Consider the following 26,201-nt stretch of genomic DNA (forward strand, 5'->3'; position numbering starts at 1 on the left):
TTTTATGGCCCAGGATGAATCATTTGGTGCCAAGATTATCCCAAAATGCATCTTATGGGTGAGGGCCTGGTGCCATTCTGAGTTTTAAGACATTCCTTTCATTAACACACTGCTAGTGACTATATAACATCCAGCTGAAGCCTAGCAGGGGGGCACTCCTTCTGTCCCCTTCTGATGCCTATGTCAGAAGCTTTCTCTATCTCCTTTATACTTTAATAAAACTTTATTACACGAAAGCTCTGAGTGATCAAGCCTCGTCTCTGGGCCCGGATTAAATTCTTCTCCTTCAGGGCCAAGAATCCTGGCATCTTTGCGTGATTCAACAACCACCTTTCAACTTCACTTTCACTTTTCACTTTCATGCATTGGAGAAGGAACGGACAACCCACTCCCGTGTTCTTCCCTGGAGAATCTCAGGGACGGGGGAGTCTGGTGCGCTGCCATCCATGGGGTCACACAGAGTCGGACACGACTGAAGCAACTTAGCAGCACTATGTCTTATTAGTAAAGATCTAAGTGTCACTTAAGAAAAGACTTTCTAACAGTACCATCTTCTGTTTCATGAATTCCTAATAGTAAAATTAATCAAATAAGCTCTTTTTCCTTTCTCTTCTATCCTTAAGACTTACAGTAATTAAGATAAGGTAGGTTTTGCTGGATTTCTGCTGGGTTCTGCTTATTGTTGGCACTCAGAACTGAGAGGTAGCTCCATGCCATGTTTTGAATTAACATTGTAATTATAAGCATAGACTTCTGCCATAAAAAGAAATGAAGTACTGATATATGCTTCAAGGTGGATGAGCCTTGGGAACATTATGCTAAGTGAATGAAGCCAGACAGGAAAGGTTGCATATTGTATGATTCTATTTAACTGAAATATTCAGAATGGAGTAGTCCATAGAGACAAAACATGGATTGGTGGTTACCAGAGGCTAGGAAAGGGGGGACAGGCTTTCTTTCATATATATTAGGCTTTCTTTTTGGAGCTGGAGCTGGGTAAAGCTGGTGGTTGCACCACATTGTGGCTGTATTAACTGCTACTGAATAATTCTACTAAAATGGTTAATTTATGCTATATGAATTTTATATGAGTTGCACTAAAAGTTTTTTTTTTACATTTTTGAAAGATCAAACAAAGCACATTGGCTATTTGTATTCTTTTACTATATTGATTACATTCTATAGATGAAGCAGTAGTTATAATATCTGGCAGGCATTCTTATGACAAATGTCAGTGATAAAACTATTTGAGAAACTGTGTAATCACTGATTTTTTCCCCCCAAGGAATCGCCATCACACTACTTAAGGTTTTCACCTAGAATGTTCCCTATCTATCTGTTATCTGACTGCATAATTGCCTGCCTTGAATTTTGAATCCTACTGAGGACACTCTATTCTTTTCTACTTAAGTTATTACTGTGATGCTGGAGGCTTGCACTTGGAAAGACTCCCGAGGTAGAATCAGTTTGCAAATCCATCTACATGCTGGTTTTCCTCTTACAAATCAGTAACGAAGGTGTCAACCAGGAAGGTCACTAGCAGCCATGTCTGCAGCACCCCATTGATCATCTGAGTAGAATTTGATATATTACCTTTAGTAATACTGCCTTGTCCTTGTCAACTAATTCTCAGTTCATGTTGGGGCCTTAATGGTCAATACAAACAAAATCACTTTTTCTCATTTAATGGTAGTGAGATGCTACTGCCAAACTGGCATGATGTGGGTATCAAGCTTTCTTTGCTACTATTGGACACTGTCACTGGCAGAACTTTTAATTATTGTGACAGCTAATGACACTGCTTTCTGTAATTACAGAGCGCTGATTTTCATTTCTGGATCACCCTGTACTGGCTCTTGCTTTCTCTGGCTGTAATCTGTAGATTCTGTCAGTGCTCATTAGTACCTTAAAAAGGCCTAAGTAACAAGGGTAAATTCAACATGTTTTCATTTTGTCTGGCTAGCAGCCTGTTTTCAGTCTAGAAACACCTCAAGGGTAAGAGCGATGATTGTTGGTGGTAAATTAACTGGATATATGTGTGGCTCAGTGGTAAAAAATCCACCTGCCAATTCAGGAAACACAGGAGAAACAGGTTTGATCCTTGGGTTGGGAAGATCCCCTGAAGTAGGAAATGACAACCCACCCCATTATTTTGGCCTGGAGAATTCCACGGACAGAGGAGCTCAGCGGACCACAGTCTACTGCAGAGACAGCCACGACTGAGCACACACGTGGTGTCCTCCATCCCTGTGAGCTGGCTCTCTCTGACATCAACACCTAAAGTTACAGTCAGTGTCTTAGACCTGGCACAACACCTGGTGTGATCCTTGGCCCCCCATGTTTCTCACCAGGGGCGGGCATCGCTGGAGATTTGGGAGGGAGAGTCATTTTTCTTACAGGATTGTTCCATGCACCAAGGAACTTGGAGCATTCTGGACATGGAGTTCTAAATGGCAGTAGTCACCAGGACAACCCAAAGTACCCCACACGTTTGTGGGTGCCTCCGAGTGGTGCTCATCTAGACCTTGTCGCTTATGAGCAAACTGAGACCCAGAGAGGGATTTGATGTTTTGCATACAAGTGCATATCCAATAAGAGGCAAAAGTGGTGTTGGAATCAAAATGTCCACTTTCCTTGTCCAGTTTGCCTGCTAAGGAACTCTGTCATGCCATAAAATGACTATTTCATACCCTCTCCCAACTTCATCCTTTGACACTCCCTACCTTCATCTCACCCTTAACCAAGGCCCTTAATTCACTGTGAAACTGGAAGATAGAGGAGAAACAGATCATCTTCACACCCTCAAGTCTGCCAGCCCATGTTGCACGTGTGTGCTCTGCTCAGCTTCCTGTCACAAACAGTGGACTCTCTGCTCTAAGGCTCACTTCCTCCCTGAACCTGAGGACTGTGCTCCTTGTGTTACCCTTGTTCTCTCTAGCTTCCTCAGTTTCCCGCCCACTGGTCATTCTCACTATATCCAGAGGTGCAGTTACCTTCACAGGGAAAGGAATGCTCTTGCGGCCCCTTCATCTACTGGCATGTTTCTTTGCTTCCATGAAAGGGTTGTTTCCTAAGAGACCTGGCAGCGCTTGCTCTCTCCACTTCCCCTGGTCTGGCGGGCTGGCCAGCCTCCTCAGACTAGGCTTTCTTTACCTACCACACCCACACACACACTCTGGTTACCTACAAGCTCCCCTTGCCAGATCCAGTCATGAGTTCCCAGCCCTCTTCCTAACCTTCCAGCAGTGTTGGACACAGTGACTACACCACTCTTCAGGAAGCAGTTTCTTCATCTGGCTTCTTAGATGTGATTTCTGTATTTTCCTCCTACCTTTACTGTTTTGGGGCTTCCCTGGTGGCTCAGAGGGTAAAGCATCTGCCTGCAATGCAGGAGACCTGGGTTCGATCCCCAGGTCGGGAAGATCCCCTGGAGAAGGAAATGGCCACCCACTGTGGTACTCTTGCCTGGAGAATCTCATGGATGGAGGAGCCTGGTGTCTCCTCCATCCATGGGGTCTCAAAGAGTCAGACATGACTGAGTGACTTCACTCTCACTTTCTTTCTTTCCCTTGGCCCCTTTGCTGACTCAACCTCAGCTCTGCCTGCACAACCTCAGCTCTGCCTCAGCTCCGCCTGCACAACCTCAGCTCTGCCTCCTGGCCTCCACAAGGGCCCAGTCCTCAGCTCTTCTATTTTTAACAGAGCAACCAAAGAAGAGTTAACAAATAAACCAAGAGTCTTCCCTTGGTTAAAAGCCTGTAAGTATCCTCGAATTAACTCCAAACCCTTCATTTAGACCACAAGGCCTTGCATACCAACCCCTTCAGGTTATTCCCTGTCCCCCCAGCCACTGACCTCCTTGCCCTTCCTTGACACTCCTAGTTCACTTCTGTGTTGGGGCCTTTGTTTTGGGTGTTTCATCTTGGAATGCTCTCTGCCCAGATCTTCTTAACAGTTCCTCTCTCTCATCACTCAGGTTCCCTCTCAAATATTAGCATCATCTCCTTGGAAAGATCTTCCTTGACACTTTTATCTAAAGTAGAACCCTCTCCTCTTCCATTGCTTTCTATTCTTTTTGATACTTTAATCTTATGTTCATATAATATATCTTTGCTACACTTTATATATATTTTACTTGCTGTCATTGAGAGGTAATATGGTAGAATGATTAAATATATAGATTATGAATCACTAATTCCTAGATGCAGGGACTTTATATCTCTGTGACCTTGGAAAACTTAACCTTCCTTTTCCTCTGAGTCTTACCCTTTAAGATGGAGATATTGTTTGGTACTTATATACTGTTTTAAAGATAAAATGAGCTAAACCATATGCTTAGGATAAATCAGTCACCTAGTACTATGTAAATTATAGGTACTAACATTGTTATGTTTTATTGTTGTTTGAAACTTCCAATGGAAAATAAGCTTCAGGAAGACAGCTACTTTGTAATTCTTGTGTACCACTATTTTCCTAACTCTTGGAGCAGTGACAATACCTGGTGCATTTATGGCTCTTAATATCTAGTTACTGAATGCACAAATGAATGACTTGAAGCTAATTAGATTTGGGTCTCAGTATCCTCTCAAGTGAGTTTTATATGGTCTGAAAACGAGGTAACTTTAAGAACGGTCTATATCAGTAGCAAAGGATAGTCTTTCAGGAGCTAGAAGTGAGTTAGAATACTTACATAAAGTAAGACACCCACATCTTCCTAGCTATCAGTTAAGGTTTTGATGACCTTCCATTTAGTATGGTTTCCATTTACGTGGACACCATAGGAGGAACAAGGAGGTAGAAAATGTTTGAGGTGAAGTAGGAGACAGAACAACTAGTGATACATTAAAAGCATAAGCTTTGCTTATTTAAGGTAGAAGAGCAGAAAAATAAATGCATGACAGAATAAGAATCAGAGTTCCAACGTTTGACTTTACCCGTTTTGCTGCTATATTATTTTAAATGTTCTCTTAACAATCTGTCCCTTGATATTTCCTATTTAGAGTTGTATTTTTCTTTCGGTCTAATTGAACAGATTCCTCTGAGTAAGTCACCCTCAAGATAAAGACAGAGTCTCCTAGAAACAGAGCTGTTGAATGCCTATGTAAAAGATCAAGTGAGATTACTAAAATACAGCTACATCAAATTCTGAAAGTGTTCTTTTAAGAGAAATACTCCCAGAATTTCACTGATGAGAAATTATACATGGAGTTCAGGAGCCACTATAGTCCTCTCAGAAATAGTGCTAAATTTGTTCATTTGTATCTTGGTAGGCTGAAATAACTCAGTGCTTCCGAAGCACTATCAAACCTAAGGTAAACTTACCTTGGCCATGCAGTAGAACACTTGGGGCCAACTGTCCATGAACATAGTGAGCATACTGTATTCAATCTGACCGCCTCAGCTGTTCCCCACAGCATCTCATCCAAGGAGACTGATCACTAACCTATTCTCTGAACTTCCTGCCAGACTTAAAGCCATTCATTTTGTTGACTGCCAAGTTTTTTTTAAATCTCACAAACTATGGAAAGTTATAGTGCATATGGGAATCTTAAGACTTCCACATGTGTCTTTATAGCACTTAGCTACAACCTGAAATATGTTTAGAATGCTTTTCAAAAGGAAAAAGCATATAATAGTGTATACTCACGGTGCTTTTGCATTTTTTCTAAATCACTTTTTAAAAATTAATTAACCTAAATAACAAAATATTTATATAACATTAGTTAGATAGCGTGAAATGTTTTGCACTTTTCATAAAACTTAGGTTTGCTAGTGATTGAGCACTTAGAGAAGAGCAAACACTGTTTTAGTTTCTTGAATTAATGAAGACACTTTCAGATCAGATCCTCAAGAGTCATTGTATAATGAGGCTTTGACAGTAGAAACCTTGCCATATGGGCACATAAACTCCTATCGCTTATGGAATGTCAATGACATTGCTTTGTGTCAGTTACTGCTCTGGAGACAAAGTGACGGCAGTTGGCAGTTTTTGAACAGAGAATATCTTTGTTTCTGTCTTACTCTAACTGCCCATCTGTTGCTTTCACTTTATGCGATCATTTCTGACAGAATGAAGCTTAAAACACTGGTTTCAGTGTACTTATGTTATTTTTTTTTATTGTTGTTCATTTCTAAATTCTTGATAATATAGGTAAGAGGGAAGTTATTAACCATCAAAATTATTAAACAAATGAATTGATTCAACTGATAGCAAAAGTTGCCTTCTCTATATTTCTGATGTTCATTGATGCCATCAACTTCTCTGATTCTGCAAAAGCTACCCTCATCATGGGTTGTATTGTCCTTTCTGGTGGCGCTTCACCATTTTACTTTTCCTCAAATAATTTGGTGTACCTGCTGTCAGTGGCCAACTTGTTTCTCCTTGGAAACTCCTCCGACGTCTGCTTCCACGGCAGCATGACAATCTGGCCATCTCGCACTCCTTCCCAGCCCCTCAACACTGCACAGCTTTCTACCTGAGAATCCTGGGCTCTCCGTCTCGGCCTCAACCAGGTACCCAGCAAAGCTGCTTCTTCTAGGCCTCATCTAGTTTATAAGGACAACTCTTTATCAAAAACCTGCTCATCTTTTACTGTTCCCCATCGTACAGACCTGTTTGACATGCTGTTCATTGTATTTTGACAGTTTAAAGTAAACTTTAAACTGGATGTCACATGGAGGTGATGTCATTATGTGAGCATCTTGCTGAAGTTTTTTTTTCTGTGCCTTTGTTCAAATATTCCCTTAAAAATTCAAAACCTAGGATTTACTTTGAAACTTAGATTTAATCTATCTCTATCTTCACTCTAAGTGTAAAAACTGGTGTAGTTTATTTTATCAGTGCTTTTTCAGGATACTCTAAGTTCCCAGATAATTTAAATATTTTATCTCATGCCCCCATATTCTAATGTCAGTCTCCACTCATTTTACTTTTTTAGTTGCATAAATATATACCACTTCCAAGAAATCTTGAAAATTGAAAAAGTTTCATGGACTTCAGTTATATTGTACACTTTCTTGAAAGAAATTATAAGGTTTTCCTCATTAAATTCTTTTAATATTTATTTTAAAAAAGATTTTCATATACTTTTAAGTGGTTAACATTCCAGTGTAGAAATACTTAATGAATGAGTTTAAATAAAGTTATTTCTCCTATACAAAATAGATTAAGAAATTCTACTTTCAACATTTGAGCATATAACCTGGAATAGTGATTATTCAGGCCTATTAAAAGTACAGCTTGTTTTGCAGTGCCAACTGCGCCACTTCATGGGCTAGAAATGAAAAATCCACTTCCAACATTTATAGGGCAACCAGCTTTTCTGATTTTCCTGAGATTGAGGGAGTTGCCAGCATGCTGAGCTAGTTTTAAAACGAAGGCAGTCCCAGACAAACCAGGGTGATCTCGCTACTGCAAGAACTGGTCAAACCACTCTTGTGTGTCACGTGCTCAGTCGGGCCTGAGTCTGCAACTCCATGGACTGCAGCCTGCCTGGCTCCTCTGTCCATGGAATTTTCCAGGCAAGAATATTGGAGTGGGTTCCCATTTTCTATTCCAGGGGATCTTCCCAACTCAGGGATTGAACTCAAGTCTCTTGTGTCTCTGGTATTGGCAGGCAGAATTTTTACCACTGCCCAACCTGGAAAGCCCACCTTACCCGGTTAAGGGTTTGTTTCTCGATTCACCTACACTTAAATCTATACACAAAAATATCAGCTATGCAGTTAACCCAAACCTATTTTTTCTAATTTATAGAAAGATAATATAGATATGATTTAGTTTTACTTTACATATTTTAATATAAAAACTCAGCTAAATAAAAAGTCACACCTTCTCTTTATCAGCTTATTAATAACAATGGAACTTTGTCTCTTTTTTCATTCAAATAATCTGTAATTTATTAAGCAAATCCTGTTTGCCTCACATAAAATACTAAAAACTAAAGATATAATTATGCACAAGATTATAATCACTCCAAAGAATCCCAGCACTTTAGTAGATTATTGTTAATAATTTGGGGCTCCATTCTAGGTTTTTTAAATGCCCAAACATGAATTTTTTTTTAATTTATTTTTATTTTTTTATTATTATTTTTTTTAGTTTTTTATTTTTTAAATTTTAGAATCTTTAATTCTTACATGCGTTCCCAAACATGAACCCCCCTCCCACCTCCCTCCCCATAACATCTCTCTGGGTCATCCCCATGCACCAGCCCCAAGCATGCTGCATCCTGCAACAGACATAGACTGGCGATTCAATTCTTACATGATAGTATACATGTTAGACTGTCATTCTCCCAAATCATCCCACCCTCTCCCTCTCCCTCTCCCTCTGAGTCCAAAAGTCCATTATACACATCTGTGTCTCTTTCCCTGTCTTGCATACAGGGTCGTCATTGCCATCTTCCTAAATTCCATATATATGTGTTAGTATACTGTATTGGTGTTTTTCTTTCTGGCTTACTTCACTCTGTATAATCGGCTCCAGTTTCATCCATCTCATCAGAACTGATTCCAATGAATTCTTTTTAACGGCTGAGTAATACTCCATTGTGTATATGTACCACAGCTTTCTTATATCTCATTGTTTTTGAGATCCCCTGTTCTTTCATGCCCTGGAGTTAAAGTATGTGACAATGCTCCACCACGTTAACTCATCTCTGGGTGTTAGTTTCTTCTCCCTGTGTCACGAGTTGTTCATCTGTTGTGTAAGCCCTCAACCTTTTTGAGAGAAGTGTTTGTTTACAGTGGCCAAACCATGTTCCAAGACTAAGCCCCTAATAGGAAGCAAGGGGGGCTCAGTGCCACCGTGAGTTAAGGCAGAAACAGACCACACATCTCACCTTCAGGTTCAGCTTGAGAACTGGGCTACCTTTGGTTGTGTTACTTGGGTCAAAGATGGGAGGTGACAGATTTTCCTGTATGTCTGACTGCATCTCAGAGTACCAGGTGAGCATCAGAAGACTCTTCCTGCATCGAGAAAATCCAGTCTCTAAAATGGTGCCTTTCCTAGAGTAGCTGCTCAATAAAACTGTGTCCAATAGCTCCTGCCCTGTTATAGTCGGCATCTCAAATGAGAAGCGGTCCATTCCCCTGAACTCACACTCTGTATCTCATGATGCAGCACTAAATTAAGTATTTCTGCATTACTTACTTTGTACTTTTTTTCCAGTTCCTCTAACAGGACTTTAACAATAATTTAAAGGCTAAGGCTATAATTTACATTCCCTTTGTCTCTCTGAATGATAGAGGACAATGGCAAGACTCTTGAAAAACTATATCAGATTTTTAATGACAACAGTAAATGCAAAGAATGATACTTTTTGAATGATAAGCCAATCAAATCCCTAAACATGACATGAGTTTGGAAGAGAGAATAAGTGAATTAATGTAATTTTAAATTATTTTTTCTCTTCATCTGAATGGGTCTCTGTAGCAAAGTACCAGTAGAATAAGCTTTTAGAGTGGTGACTGATGTTGTTGAGTAAGACTCTGATGGATTTAAGTGATTATTTTACTTAGAATATGCTTCTGCTGGTAATTATCATCTATTTTATTTGGACAGAGCATCAATATATCAACAGTAGGAAAATATACACTTCACTCTTGTGTGGAGCAAAACCCATGTTGCCTCCTGTGGACTTTAACATAGGAAGAAATTGCCTTGTGATATGTCTAATGATATTCTTAAAATAAACCTTACTCATTAGAATAAATAAAAGCTGGATTCATACAAGTCTTTCTCTAAAGGAGGAGGGGGAAGGATGGGGATGAAGAAGCAGCATCCAGTGCAGGAATAAGAGGTAAAACCACACCCGGTGTGCCCATCTCGACAGGCTGCTAAGTACACAGAGGGCACAGCAGGACCTGGAACCCCATTTTTCTGAAAATAGACCCTAGAAACTCTAAGATTCTAACAGATAGACCTAAATATGCAAACAAGGTGGAGTTCAAAAGCAAGTTTGACTCAAGCTCTAATGTGAAAATATTTTCATTTTTAGATAACCTGCCAATGATAGATGAAGAATTCTGGAAATGTAACCAATCCTTAATCTCAGCCCAGTCCCCACCTACTTTATGAAAGAATACTTAAACCAAGAAAGAATTGTTTAAAAGCAGCCTAGATTTCTATGTGTTTTCCCCTTCATCCTCCTTTATTTCTCTTTACCTTTGTTCCTCTTCTTTGGTTTTCCAGGCTCTTGTTTATCTCAAAGAATCACTATAAATGTTAGCATTGATTAATATCTTCATCAGCAGTTTTCTGGTGTGAATCCCAGATGGCTTTCTCATCCTTTACTCAAGTGTTTCTTTATGGAATGTTGGATGTCAGCAAATGACCTCTGAAAGAAGTGCAATGTTCTCTTTAAAAAGGCAACATTTAACACCCGCAGTTAAGATGAAGTCATACATGCAGATATTCGTTTGCCTTTCTCTCTTGGGGGAGTGGACTTTCTTCCAGAAGCAAGAGAAATTTTATGACTTGATACTTTAAGAGAGAAGTTAGAATTTTGTTAATATATACGCTCTACTAATATCAAATATTGTCAGTCTTCCAGTTTAACTGCAGCAGAATACATTGCTGTAATTTCAAATGCATGCTTATTAACAAGAGGGATTTTCTTTTAGGTAAGATGAGTGTTTGGGCATTGAGAAAGCAAGAGCTTGATGGAATTTTAAAATGGCTTGTTATTTTAAAGGCATTATGTCTGATTCATCATGTGGTCTAGTTTATCATGATTTCTAATGGGAAGAAAGAAAATGAAGAACTGTTCATTATTTTTGGGGTAGCAAATTCCCAAGACTAAATATTTATAAGTTGTATATTATAGCAATCTGAACTTTGGGAGGGAAGTTATGTTTGTGTTTTCCAGCATCGGTTTTGGCCATTTAGACACATTAAAAGTACATTTCACTGGCTTGCTTAGTTATATTAAAAATAACTCCCCAATTAAAATGTATTCCTTCATTGACACCAAAATAGTACTGATTACATGCCTACCTTTTTTGTTCTTAGTGGATTACAAGATTGTCTCTCCTACTCATACCAAGTTGTAATCACCTTGAAGTCTGAAACTACCTATTCATTTTCACGCTTATAAAAGCCTAGCGCAGGGCTTATTTCATGCATATTCAGTAAATATTGCTGAGTGTATTCTGATTACTACTACTGTGTTGCCATTTTTACTTGTAGTGTTTTGGTAGTCTTTATAAAATGAAACTCTTAACAGTTTGCACCAGTATCTAGAATTAAAATGGATCATGTGAACAAGGTCACATTTTAGAAAGAACATGACATTTGAAATTAGACTTGAATCAGGCAGTCTAGGAGGTGAGTGTGTTTCAAATTGCAGATCAGGATACCTTGGGTATAGTTAGTGGGACATTTCCAAAATGTTTTTAAAATAATAAAATACAACTTTTTAAAGAAATTGACTAAGGAAGGACTAAACATTTCATACTACTTTGAGTCTCTTTGTTTCAAAGATAGATGTGTGTGTGCTTTTGCATATGTGTATATGTGTGTGTGTAATATGAAACAGGATCACAATTTAAAATGTAGATTGCTGCCAAAAAAACTTTAAAAAAGGTAAGCTTTAGGTATTTGAATATTTCACAATAATTCTGAGGCTTTAATTTCTTATCTGTAAAATACAGTCAATGATAACCCTTTTGAAGGTCAGTTCTAGGGGCTAAGAATACTAGTATATGTAAAGTACCTTACGTAGCTCCTGATTTGCATAGGAGACATGCAAAACGTGTTGCTCTTTACTAAAACTAGTCCATTTAAAATTTAACTGACTGGGATTTATTCCCATGTACACAGGATTGAGTCAAGATTTTAAATCCATAAAACTAATTTTCAAAATACTTTCTGACTTAAAAGGTAATGATCTTAAAAAATGTACCAGCAAGGACATTGCTTAATTAATTAACTCTTTATTGATTTTTCCTTGAGATAATTTATTTTCAGTTCAATGAAAGTATTTTTAATTTACCAGTCCACCTAGTCAAGTAATATTTTTAAAAGCTGGAATATGTCCAAAGGAATGCAACAGAAATTTTTAAGTGGTTCCAAACTTATCCAGTGAGGAACAGTTAAGGAATCTGGTAAAAGCCTATAAAAGAGATTATTTCAGATGACATTTATTTCCATATTAAAAAGGTTGTCTCATGCCAGAGAAATGTGTTCTTGACAAAGGGAAGAATGAAGACCAACTTATTGGAAGTTATGGATTAATAGAGTTCAATTCAAACCAAAACTCTAAACAAAAAACAAAGACTTGAGTCTGGTCCTAAAAAACCATCATAGTTACATTAGAACTGACCTTGCTCTGAGAAAGGCAAGTGTGTGTGATGGAATTTGATATCATGCAAAGTGTCTTTTTAATTTAAATAGTGATTTTTGATTGACTTTCATGGGTTAGATATCCTGATACACAGTATACTCAACCTTGGTCACCCCCATGTGACATGTGCAAATGAGATATGTTTTTCGTATAAATGGATCTGAAAGCTGAGTCTTGAAGAAAATACTGAGGAGTTTGCAAATTTTTATCCATGAAGGAATCCAAGCATTTATCAGGTCAGTTCCCATGTTTCATTGGCACTTAACTGCTGATCCCTGGCTGTACTCTGATTTTTTTCCTTTACTTTGTCACCTACTTTTGTCTTTAGTACTTAATTAGAAAGAAAAGTAGAAAAGAAGTCTACTCATTGGTCATTTTTAGTAACTCTAGTGGATATAAAGTGAAAGTGAAAATTAGTCAGATAGCTGTGCCCGACTCATGCAATCTCATTAACTGCCCAGCTCTGTCCCTGGAATTCTCCAGGCAAGAATACTGCAGTGGGTTGCCATTTCCTTTTCCAGGGGATCTTACCAACCCAGGGATCAAACCTGGGTCTCCTGCATTGCAGGGAGATTCTTTACCAACTGAGACACTAGGGAAGCCCAGATGTAGATCCTTGGTGCAAATGTAGACAAGGTTGGGAAAATGATATGAGCATAGGAATTCTATAAGGAAGAATGAAAAGTGAAAGTGAGGTCGCTCAGTTGCGTCTGACTCTTTGTGACCCCATGGACTGTAGTCTACCAGGATCCTCCATCTGTGAGATTTTCCAAGCAAGAGTACTGGAGTAGGGTGCCGTTGCCTTCTCCAGGGGATAAGGAAGAATACTGGGAGGCAAATTGATGATAGCTGGAAGGAAAGAGGAGACTCTATAAAAATATAATGAAGAAGCCAATCAAGAAAGGGAGAATTCCAGGGTAGGAATTTTTTCCATAGCCTTTGGAAGGGCTTGGGGTGGCTTTAGATCTTGTTGGGAAAACAAATAAAGGATATCCTAGTTCATAATGTAGTCTTAGTAGTTGAAAATGACTCTTCCATCTGAAAGAGCTTATAGATGAGAAATCTGAGGTATATTATATGTGAACTGATTTGCCTAATATAGAGCTAAGATCAGAGTATATTTTTTACTTTGAACCCTGTGTTCTGTTAATAATACTAGTCTTAATGAATTGTTCTTGTTCAGTTGTTAAGTCATGTCTGTGTTGACCCAATGGACTGTAGTATGCCAGGCTTCCCTGTCCTACACTATCTCCTGGAGATTACTCAGATTCATGTCCATTGAGTCAGGGATGCCATCCAACGATCTTATCCTCTGTCATTCCCTTCTTCCCCTTGGCCTCAATCTTTCCATAATGGATTACTGCCCTCATACATTTTCTGTGAGTCTGATGGCCTCAGGCAGCTGAAGCTTTTCTCTGAGGTGTTATAGCCATGGATTGTAATTTAGTCTGGAATATTCCATTTCCCACTATCACCCATAATGGAGAGTAGCTTTGTCAGAATGGCCCATATTGCTTAATGAGGCCTTAGAGATCTCATTCAGAAATTTTCAGATGTTATTTTAAAAGTGAAGCCCTTTGTTCAAACCATACTTATGTTGTAACAGCTTAATATATAAAGCCAGAAAGATAATCCAGGGACCTAGACACTGCCTGCCCTTGACTCTCATTCCCACCACAATTTAACCACTAGGTTCCCAAGAAGCATAATTTAAAAAAAAAAAAAAAAAAACTACTTGATTGTCTTCCTTTTATGACCAGAATTTCTTGGAATGTAGAGGAGAGAGGAAATTATTTTAGGACATCCTGGGAGAAAAATTCACGCTCTCAAGTATGGCAGAAATAGCCTTTTAGAATGAATTGCAGTGAGCACTCCTCCACATGTGAGAATGTGGAGAAATGAGAAGTGAGAAATACCCCAAACAGACATTTATATGTATTAATCAACTTGAGTACAACTGACCAACCATATCTAGTACCTTTCCTAAAAAAAAAGAGGGGGGGTGGAGAGGGGAGGTCTATGAAAATCAATGTATTCCCCTAAATATACAATTGTTACTGCTGATTTAAAATAATTTTGCATAGGTGCATTGTAGCATCTGCAGAAATGGCTTTTTCCAGGGAGTTATTCAAAAGAGTAACAGTTTTGGACAAGCCATCCTATAATATCCTTGGACAGCATCTCCGAAGAGGATGGTTTTCCTTTCATAGATTATCTGATAATCATTCTGAGCCTCCAGAGGCTTCTCAGGATAAGGTTCAGTGATTTTTGGATAAGGGAAATGGATGGACCAGGATCAATCACAGTTTACATAGTGATGGTTCTGAGAACTTAGTCCCAAGGCCAGGTTTAGTGGTTACTGATGTTTTTAATGATTGCATTGCCAGTGAGCTCATGTCTTATAATTTCCGGAGACCTGAGACTCCCTCACGGTGACAGCATATATAGAGCCTGTTTCAGTGCTTTCTCCGCCCCGAATCCATGACTGAATGTTTAACAGCATTTGCTATTTCCTTATCTGAAGACTCCTCTGGTCCCATCCCACTTACCAACTTAGCACATGGAGGTAACTCTCCCTCAGGAAGGAAGGAAGTCTGTGTGCCAGTTGTGCCGATCACCAGCACGTTTCTCTTAAGGTCAATGGAACACTGATGTCTCCTGAGCATATCCAGCCCGAGAAGCATGTCCATGGGCTGCTCCTCCAGTATAGAGAAAGAGCACTGTAGGAAGTCGCCTTCGATCTGAATCTGCGCTAGGTGGACTCGGCCGAGAATTCGCTGCGTGCCCACGCCTTTAGCGACCCCAGCCCACCGCCGATCCACCAGCCGTATGATGTTGCATCTCTCGGCACAGACTTGGTTCATGATGGTCATCTGGGCCCCCGAGTCGACAAAGGCCTTCAGAGGATGCCCGTTGACTCTGCAGTTGATGTAGAGCATGGCCACCTGGCCGAAGCTCTCCGGCGCCTCTTCTATGGCTATGGTCATGTTCTCCTCGATGTTCTGCTGCCGGATCTCCTCCTCGATCTTGGCCTGGGCCTCCAGATCGAACGGGTCAGCCGAGAAGAGGCGCAGTCGCTCTTGCTCTCTCAGCGCCCTCTCCCTTCGCTGCTCCATCAGGACCTGGGAGAAACTCTCCAGGTTTCCACTGAGCAGCGCTTCGGCCAGGGCAGGGTTGCGCTCCTTCAGCAGGGACAGGTCATGCGGGCTGGACAGCAGCATGCTCCGGACCAGCGCCGGACTGTCCAGCCCTTGACCCGGGCCTGCCTTCTCCCCAGAGCCGTGGCGCCTGGAGTGCTGGGCCGACTGGGCACGCTGATGCGGCCGGGAGCTGGACGTCCCAGGCAGGGCAGGCCCCGCTGGCTCCGTGCGGCAGAGGCCAGCCACCCGCTCGGGGGAGCACGGCCGTACGGCCTCCTTCTGCAGTAAAATGACCATGTCGCCGTCCTTGAGGCCGAAGGAGCCCAGGGAGCAGTGATCTTCGACGAGGAGCCGCTCCATGTAGACGATTTGGGTCTCCTCGGCGGGGATGCCAGACTCCAGCTCACAGAGCACACGGAAGTTGTGAAGCTCAAAGTCGGGCCTGACCTGCAGGGAGAAGGTGGCCTCGGAGAGGTCCCTCCGCACGCAATAGACTGTGAGCAGCATGGCCTGGGCCCGGGAGGGCCGAATGGACAGAGGGCATCGGGCAGCTAGCTGGCTTGACTGGAGCTGGTCTCCGTGGATGGCTGGGCTGCTTCTGGTGACGTAGTGTCTTGCGCATTCACCTCCCCGGGAGATGCAGCCACTCACCGGTCTGGGGGTAGTCTGCCAGCCTCGGTGCCTGCTGCTTGGCTTCATGGAACCCTGCAGGGGCATTTGTGTTCCAAAGTCCATTCATATGTGTGCTGCTTGGAACGTATACCTATTGTTCCCATAGAAACAGTCACTCCAGCCCATTTAGTTCTAAGACTAGTCCTTCAAAGCCTATTTGACCCACAGTCTGAAAAAGATTGTTTCAGCTTTCCCTAAACAACATATTAGCAATCTGTTCATTTAAGAATTGTATTCTGTACTTTTACTTAACCCCCAAACAATGAGTACTTGTTTCCTACACAGCAAATATCAGGCTAAGTGGTTGGTATAAAAAATGATGGATGAGACATGGTGCCTTTCCTTGAGGATCTCATATTCTAGGGGTAGACTGATGGGAAATGACTAAATCACAATTCTGGAGGTCAGTACTTTCAGACGTGTTCAGCATACTGAGGGATTCAGTGGAACAGAGGATGTCTCTCTAAAGAGGAGACAGGTGGATGTTGAAGGATGAGTATTTCCCACGTGAAAAGTGGGGAGAGTCACTCTAGACAAAAAGAACTGTATGCATAAAAGCAACAATTCATAATAAGGTCTGTTCTTTCCAGAGAAATGTGATACATCAAATGTAATAGGAGAAAAGTGTCCGTGAATTTGAATGGCAGGCTGTGAAGCTGGAAAAAATTCATTGTAGCCAGTTTATAAACAGCCATATATGAACCCAAGGAATTTAAGCATTACCAATAAACAAGAATCCTCCCCTCCCCAACCCCACTCCAAAAAAAGATGGGGAAAAAAGAGAAAAGAAAGGAAATGGAAAGGATTTGAAGCAGGTCTTTGTGATGTTTATTTGTTTTATTAATTGATTTAAGCAAGAGTTTTCTCACAACAAATCAAAGATATAATTTGGCAGGAGAGTCAGCTAGAGGTTTTCTCAATGGCTCAAGGAAGGAGCTGTTGCTGAAATGTGAAAATGTAGGAGACAGTGAATAATTGTAGTGTTTCCTGAGTAGAATGTGTTTACCCGTTGGATGTGGGAGCAGAATTGTGTGGAAAATCCAGAAGTTCTCTAAAGCGAGAGACTGGTTAGAAATGTCATTGCTTTGAACAGATCAGTGAGGTGAACCTAGAGGAGACCAATTTGACATCAGTTCTATAGGAAAGAACTTCTCTGGTGGCTCAGACGGTAAAGCACCTGCCTATAACATGGGACACCTGGGTTCGATCCCTGGGTTGGGAAGATCCCCTGCAGAAGGAAATGGCAACCCACTCCAGTATTCTTGCCTGGAGAATCCCATAGATGGAGGAGCCTGGTGGGCTACAGCCCATGGGGTTGCAAAGAGTCAGACACAACTGAGCCACTTCTCTTTCTTTCTTTCTTTTCTTTCTTTCTTCTTTCTATAGGAAAAGGCAGGGTAAATGCCATACTGCTTCACACTCTGACCTGAGGGCACAGCCTCACTCCATGCTGGGCTCCAGACCCAAAGGCAGGGGTAACATGGTCCTTCAAGGCAATGGAGATCAGGTAGAAAGCCTAGAGTGCCAGTTGTTTTTCTTTGTTTCACTGTGTGTTTCCACTGTAGAGAGGTCATGTCTTCCTAGCTTGGTCTTCCCAAGTGTACTTTTTTATGAGCCAAAAGATAGTCGACGTCGTCTGCCTCATCCTCTCTCCTTATTTCAAGTCTTGTCAGAAGACCTGCACGGTTACTTAGAGAAAGGCATTATATCAGTCTGAAGAATTTGGAGAGGGGTTCTGTTTCCATGTGTCTGTTTCAGGTGGAAGACTATATCTGCACTCATTGCTCTAATCATCCTAAGGTCTCATGCTCACATTCATTTACATTTAGAATGTTGGCTGAATGCCTACTGTGTGTGGAAAACATGCAAAGTTTTGGGGGTGCACATAAATAATGTTAAATACAAGCTGTGTTCTTAAAGGACATACACACATATACCTACACATTGGGAGTTAAAAATACCACAGAATCTGGCAGAATGTAAGAGATATTAGTAGTATCTGTAGAACAAATGCAGAATATGGATAGGACTATTGGGCATGGAAGGCTTCCTGAAAGAGCTGAGTTTATGACAATGACAAGTTGGTCATGTGGGAGTAGGCTAGCAGGGAGAACAAGGCCAAGAAACCTGCCTGACTTTAGCTGGAAAGGCAGCACCTCATGACAAGGAGGACTTTACAGAATTTTAGGGGAAAAAACCTAGTGTCATAATGTTCTTGTAGAAAATCATGAATTATTTAGAATTATCTTTCACTCTTTATGGAGATGGATGGCCCTTTGGCCAAATAATAATAAGTTAATAAATGTCTTCTGTGGTTCTTAGTGTCCAGATAAGCCCATCAGAGATCAGTAATGGTTTCTCCTAAGTTTGGGAACAACTGTAATGAAGATCCCCTAGAGAAGGGATAGGCTACCCACTCCAGCATTCATGGTTTTTCCTGGTGGCACAGAAGGCAAAGAATCTGCCTACAAAGTGGGAGACCTGGTTTCAGTCCCTAGGTTGGGAAGATCTCCTGGAGGAGGGCATGGCAACCCACTCCAGTATTCTTGCCTGGAGAATCCCCATGGACGGAGGAGCCTGGTGGGCTACAGTCCATGGTGTTACAGAGTCAGACACGACTGAGCTACTAAGTACACACACATGCATAATGTGAGACATGTTCATATGCAAATTACTCTGCTAAGGAGCAGATGAAAAGTTAGTAGGGCTCACATTCCATATTCCTTTCCCCTACCCAACCAGCTTTGAACCGTGGTTCTTAAAATATTGATAAGTCACGAAGGTAATACTAGGACTTTTTTTTTTAAGCAGTAGATAAAATTATTTTCACAGAATAAGTCTTTTTTTTTTTTAAGCAAAACAAGTATTCAGAATTCATGTCAAAATCAGCCAGTATCTTTTTTCATGTTACCCTGCCTTGATACTGAATGCCATTAAATTTTATGTAGTATCTTTTATTATCTTGTAATTCTTTACCTTTGGTGGCATTTTGAATTTATGTGCTTTTTTACCTTTTACTGAGAACACACAGTGGAAAACAGAGAGACTCAAAGTCTGGCCAATTAACTGTCATCATTCTATAGATCACAGGATGTCAGGATTGGCAGGGAGCCTTCAGATTCTGTGGTCCAGTCACTCATTCAGATCTTAAACCTCAATTGCCAAATAGTCTGGAATCTGAAAAGATAAATGCAACCTCCTGTTTAGTACTTCAGTTTGTATATTCTTTGATTTTTCTTTTCATTTTACTCAGTATTACTGGTGATTCAAATATTATATGTATAATTTTTTTGCCTCAAAATTTTAAATAAAAACCTCTTCTAATTATGTAATAAACTGGGGAATAATCTGGAATATATAAAAATACTCATAAATGTAAAATATTTTAAAATCTATAATCCTTATTGCACAGATCACTTGGAAATGGGAGCTCTGAACTATCTAGGTGTGCTTATCTTGGTAACTGAAGGTTATTGCAACTTTTCTTTAGGAAATTTTGTGAAGTATAGTCCCTTACTTTTCTTCCCTGGTAAGTACAATGTAGGAACATAATTGAATCTTTCTTTGATAAGTGAGACTCCTGCAAGGTCTTAGGGCTATCACTCAGAAAATCAATTCTCATTGTATAGCCTAAATACCCATAAAATAGAAAAGATGACACTCATTTCATACTGGCCAGTAAATAACCCCAAAATTATTTTTTGAAGTAAATCCATAATAGTACGTTTTGTAATTTGCTTCTTTTAAAAAACATAATGTGGCAAAAATCCAGATGATTAATTGTTCCACTTAGTATAGTGAGTTGATGTTTAAAGTATCATCTCTTGCTTTACAGAGCAAAATAAATGTTTTCTGTCTGAAACAATAACAGAGCAACATGAGTGTTATTATGTAGTATATGTAATAATTAAGCTGCATTAAGCAAATATATTAGCTTGTTATATTTTGTTTCCTTTAAATATATGCCCGGTGTTACTTTTAAAATACGGTATAACTGAGACTTATTAAAACAGTTATATCATCACTTGAGATTTTCAATGCCATTTGAGGGAAGATACAGAATTTTTAAAGCTGTATTCATAGGCTGAGCAACTGAGTTTCCCACTGTTTTCATAGGTTAAACAACTAATTTTCCCATTTTCCTGTTTGCAATACAATATTATGCCCGAACTGCCAGTAATGAATATCATTGATTTCTGCAGGAAGCAAATCATTTAATAGATACATTAAAATGCTGCTCTGATGGAAGTTCAAGTTTTATTAGTTTGTTTGGAGGTTTTCCCTAATAAAAAGGCTTAGCATTACCCATTTTTGAGACCTAAAGACCACAAGATCTCTTAAATATATAAACAGATATATAACTAAAGAAACTGAGAAATTAGTATGTCTCAACCTGCTGGGAACTCAGCTAGTGGTTTTTCTTTATTGTAAGAAAAATCAAGAGTATGAACAGAAGACCTACATGCATTTGCACACATAGTACACACATATGCACATGCTTGGAGAGAGAGAGAAGTATACACACAGTGAGAACATGTTTTCAATTATTTTGAGAATGTAGTAAAGATGATGTCACTTTCCAACAGGGAATACTTTATCATGCCTTTATCTATTACTTTATTTTATAGCATAACATTTTAACATTTTATCATATAAAGAGATACATTTTAAGGTATATACTGCATATTGAAGGTAATATAATCTCTTGTTAACTTTTAGTGTTTTCAATACATATACTTTCCAAGTCTATATATACATGTGTATATTTTCATTTTTAAGAAAATTTGCTGCTACAATTTTGTACTTTATGGTCCCTTTCAATGTGTTAAGAATAAGAAAAAATATTCTGATCTATGGGATGCCCACCTTGTTCATTGAAGGTTTGAAGATTGCTTATATTTTGTGATTGTGTATAGATGAAATAAAGTTAGTATAATAAGTTAAAAACAGAATAAAAACCATTTATAAATGCAACTTTGTGGGTTGATAGTTACTTGTCTTGGGACTTCCCAGGTGGCCCAGTGGTAAAGAATCTGTCTGCCAATGCAGGAGATGTGGGTTCCAGTCCTGGGTTGAGAATATCCCCTAGAGAAGAACATGGAAACCCACTTCAGTATTCTTGCCTGGAAAATTCCATGGACAGGGGAGCCTGGTGGGCTACAATTCATGGTGCTGTGAAGAGTCAGATACAACTGAGCACACACACTTACTTTTCTTAAATTTCAGTGTACCTTAGACAAGGAATGTTTCATTTTCCTGTTTCTGCTGTGAGAATAATCATGTAAAACAAAATGTAACAGTAATGACAAATAGGGTCTTATGTTTTGATTTCAGCTGTGATTGTGGAAAATTATTCAAACTGTTGTTATTGTTTATTCTTTTACAGTAACTTGTAATCAACTTATCTCAAAAGCAATGTCACTGTAGTTTAGAAATACCATTGGGATCTATTTATAAGTTCAAATACATTTTAATAGTTGTAATTTCTATACTTTTCTAGTTTGTCCTTCCTCTGCAGTTAGTCCTGATTGGAAACCATGGAAGTGTCTTGACTCAGTCCAATTAGTTACAAAAAATACATGTTTAGAAAGTTATAGATTTGTTTAGTTTTCTGCCATTTGAAAATGAGCTCAGAAACATGTTAATAATTTCTCATAGTAAATATTTAATGACTGCATTCTATGAGCATGTCAGTGGACTTGGGGCTTTGAGGACAAAAATGAATAGGACTCACTTTTCTCCAAAGAACAAGGTAGCTAGTAGGCCAGATAAGACTCATGCACTTTGGATCATTTTATATAACAGACTGTATTAGAAGTTGTAATAGCTGTATGAATAAAATGCTGTGCTTGCCCAGAGAAGACAAAGGTTACTTGTTTGGGTGAGGGGTACAAGGGGTGAGTAGGAATATGTAGAAAGCCCACTGGTGAAATTGCTCCTGAATTCACCTTGAAACATGACTTGGTCACAGCCATAGTTCAATTTTATCCAGCTGACTTTGGAGGAATAATGGTTTGCTCAATGTGTCATAGCATGAAAGTGAAAAGAAAGTGAAGTCACTCAGTCATGTCTGACTCTTTGTGACCCCATGGACTGTAGCCTGTGAGGCTCCTCCATCCATGAAATTTCCCAGGCAAGAATACTGAAGTGAGTTTCCCTTTCCTTCTCCAGGAGTATCATAGCATACACTTGACTTTTGTCTCCTCTAACACACTTGCATTTTGCTGTCCATTGTTTCCCCTTGTAGATGGTATTAATGGAAGGATACAGCAGGATGTTAGGACTGGTGCAGGGAAGGAATAATAGTCTAGCTTTCTCCCCAGCCCTATCATTCACAAAGGCATCCGTACAAACGTAATGGATGTCCATGTTTGTTTCTGTACAGAGCCTGACTGGTTGAGCTAACAGTCAGTCTTTATCATGAGGAAAAGCCAATTCAGTTCCTGGGGTGACATCTGCATAGATCCTTTTCTTCCTCTGCTTTAGAGTTAGTGAAGATTCTTTCAATATTTTGACGTGTATTGCCTGTCAGTCTTAGTTTATGTTACTCTCTAGCCTGTAGAGATATTTCATTAGGAAATGTGTAGCGGCTGCATTAGGAATTTCCAAATGTCCTTGTAAGTGCTTTTAATGTGGATGCATATAATTAGTTAATATTATAGTTTAATTTTTTAAATGTCTTGATACTATACACATATGTGGATAATACAGTGCAAACTGTTCTGAAAGTAGCCAGTTTCTGCATTGTCCACAAATATACACTGACGCATGAAACATCTAACTCCCCAGTACATGCATGCAGTCCCAGTAGGAGAGATCTGAAGATGCCTCCAGTCAACAGCCATGCCACCCCCAAAGCTAGCTGTGTAGCAGGTCTCTTCATTTATCATAACCTTTTGGGCCAGATTGACTGGATGCATGCTTCCTGCTAGGACAGAGGTATATGGTAAAGATCTCAAATAAATAAAGAAGCCCATTGTACCACAACAACATGGCCATTTGGATATTTTATTAGTTATATGCTTGATAGCTTTCTACAACTGTCTTAGAGAAAATTTCTAGGTTGTTGTTTATGTAGCTTTCTCTGTTCTAAACAGCAACTGAGTTAATTGATCACCATGGTAATTAGCACAGCTGAAGCCCATCTGTCTATAGAATTTAATTGTATTCCAACCATGAAAATGAGAAAGTCTGACAAACAAAAGCTTCAATTTAAAAAAAAAAAAGGCAAATAAAAGAGAAATCAGCTCACCTATTTTTCCCAGATAAATTAAATTTAGCAATTTAGCTATAAGAAGACTTCTTTCTTAGGCCATCTAAATGATGTCAGGCTCAGAGAATCTCCCTCCTTATTATCAGAATGGTTTGGAGGTGTTACTGTCCCCCTGGACTCTTTCTCTGTTTTGAGAGACATGAAGCTCCCAGCCCTATCCTCTATTCCATTGTCATTTCCATTCCACTTAAGAATATTCTGTTTTGCTCAGCTCATAAAATGCATTTAACTGCTGATATGCTTTTGTTTACTCATATGTTGGTAAAGTATGTTGGTGCTGCTTATTCACAGAGCATGAACAGTCTCTCTTTGGAACCCTCCAAAGGACGTGAACCGATCAGAGAAACCACATACCCTGGCTTTGCAAATAAGAGACCCAAATTCAGATGCTGAAGGGGAAAAAGATCAGCTCACCGATTTTTCTTTTTCTTTACAAACTGTACATGAAGTGAAACAGAAAGATCTGTGGCAACCCTAACTAAATTGTTTTTCAGGCTCATTTTTCTGTATTTCCTTATTTTTCTTCAAAATAACTTAAATTACTATTAATCTTGAACAAAGACATGGTTTGATTTCATGTTCTTACTGTAGTATGTTTCATCTGGAATGTAGAATTGTGGTGGGCCCTTCATGCCTGTGGCTAAGAGACACTAGACCAAATGTTCCAAGGATAACTCGTAAATTACTGCTTACACAACATGAAATATACTGACATTAGATTGACATCAAAGAGTGGATCCCCACTGAAATCATGGTTGCTGATATTAAAGTTGAACTCTCAGATTATGTCTTTGTAGAAAAATTTAAATCAAGGAGGATCATAAAATCCTGAATTTGCAGTAAACCAGTCTCAATAAACAAGCAATGACAATTTCAGGTAGGAGGTACACTTTGTGTTTGTTGGGATGGATATGTAGCCAATTTATCTAGGAGTTAGCATCAGGTCTCTATGTTCTTTTTTATAGTCTTAAGTAGATCATTTCTTTATGATATTGAATTCTTCATCTAAAATATCTGAGATCATCCTAGATATGATACCTCAGTAAAAGAAAAAGAATTTATCTTATAATAAAATAGGCTCTCAGTGAATCACTTCTTACAAACAAGGCTGCAAGCTCTTTTCTTTGAAAGTATCAACTCATTCTTCCTCTGTGACCAAAAAACATCAAAACACAAGCGTTTAAAAAAAACTAGTATCAAAAATTTAATCAAGTCATGTTATTCTATCCTTTTATAAAGCAACAGTATTCTATGTCTCTGGTAGTAGACAGTCACACACACACACTCACAAACTGGGTTGGATACACAGTAAGATAGAAAGCCTTTACTTTCTTTGAAGTAAAGAAAGCAGGGCTTATGCTCATTGGGTTTGTCACATTCTCTGAATGTCCTTGGACAAAGCATCTATTTCTCTGAGCCTCATTATCCTCTTATATAAAATGAGGATGATGGCAATGATCTCTTTTCCATAGGATTTTGGTGTGGGCTTAATGGATAACTTGAATTTGTCCTATAAATAGAAAAACTCTACCAAGGTTATCTTTCCCTCAATGAGTAGAAGCAATACTTAACAACCCAGAGAAGTCAAGGAGAATGGGATGTATATACCCTGAAGATGATATGCAGATTAATTTTAACTGCTGCTTGACTCAAACTGGGTGCTGTTGTGCTTATAGAACCATCCCTCCTCTCTTCATTCTGCACTTTAGGCTTCCCACGGTAGTAGCAAGAGTCTGTCACTAGCCTGTTTAAAAACCCCAAGAAGTAACCTTTAAGAGTTGAAAATAAATCCATTCATAGCTCTTTATTTCAACAACTTATTCACTGTCGTTTTGAACCAAAGCAGTCTGTGAGCTGTTAAAGGGAGTAGACAACAAGCGTCTACTTGTAAGGTGCTTACAGAATTATTGAGCAGACAGAACAGATGAAAAGACAGTCCATTCACCATTATTGAAAGGGTTGCAAATTAAGTCTAGTTAGTAGGCAACCGAATTGTTGAGATGGATGCCAAGAGTATGGTTTTTCCCATAAATTATGACTTGGAATTATTATTGTGGAAGGTCATGTGTTAGATGGAACAGTAAAGAGAGCTTCATTCCACATACCTTCTTTAAAGGCCTTTTTTAAAAAACCAAACCCTCAATGCAGTTTACAGAGCTAAGCAAATCAACACTCAGGGTGAATGCCCAGAGTCATTTGGACTGAAGCGTATGACCACGAGGCCATGAGGTTTGCAAATCTAGGTGTCTCCTCAGGACAATTGATTGCAGTCTTCTAAAAGTTCCCCTGAAGAACCTGCTGTTTGACAGTGGTTATTGGCCCTCTCGGAGAAGGCAATGGCACCCTACTCCAGTACTCTTGTCTGGAAAATCCCATGGACAGAGGAGCCTGGTGGGCTGCAGTCCATGGGGTCGCTAAGAGTCGGACACGACTGAGCGACTTCACTTTCACTTTTCACTTTCATGCATTGGAGAAGGAAATGGCAACCCACTCCAGTGTTCTCGCCTGGAGAATCCCAGGGACGGGGGAGCCTGGTGGGCTGCCATCTATGGGGTCACACAGAGTCAGTCACGACTGAAGCAACTTAGCAGCATTGGCCCTCTGGCCATGAAACAGCAGATGCAATCTCTCAGAGCAAATCATTTTGATGGTGCACCTCATTAGTTAAAAAGAATCAGCAAGAAACTTTTATCACATTCTCAATATGTGTATATATATATTTATAAACTATATATAGTACTATATAACTTTATAAAACATTAAAGGGAT

At 39.5% G+C, this 26,201-nt stretch overlaps 2 protein-coding genes across 5 annotated transcripts in view; one reads left to right on the forward strand and one right to left on the reverse strand.

Annotated features, from left to right (window-relative positions):
* The window catches only part of PDGFD (platelet derived growth factor D), a 285,800-nt gene that overhangs the window by 119,024 nt on the left and 140,575 nt on the right, over positions 1 to 26,201 (forward strand). The gene's annotated exons all lie outside the window — the stretch shown is intronic.
* Positions 9,781 to 25,806, reverse strand: DDI1 (DNA damage inducible 1 homolog 1). The gene has a single exon (XM_012095299.5). The coding sequence runs from the start codon at positions 16,220 to 16,222 to the stop codon at positions 14,804 to 14,806; it is 1,419 nt and encodes a 472-aa protein (XP_011950689.2). The 5' UTR covers positions 16,223 to 25,806; the 3' UTR covers positions 9,781 to 14,803.

Source organism: Ovis aries, chromosome 15, assembly GCF_016772045.2.
Source record: "Ovis aries strain OAR_USU_Benz2616 breed Rambouillet chromosome 15, ARS-UI_Ramb_v3.0, whole genome shotgun sequence".
Classification (NCBI taxonomy): Eukaryota; Metazoa; Chordata; class Mammalia; order Artiodactyla; family Bovidae; genus Ovis; species Ovis aries.

Bases quoted from the DNA above. Each gene is read 5' to 3' on its own strand.
- DDI1 (XM_012095299.5), bottom strand. From the start codon at position 16,222: ATGGACTTTGGAACACAAATGCCCCTGCAGGGTTCCATGAAGCCAAGC.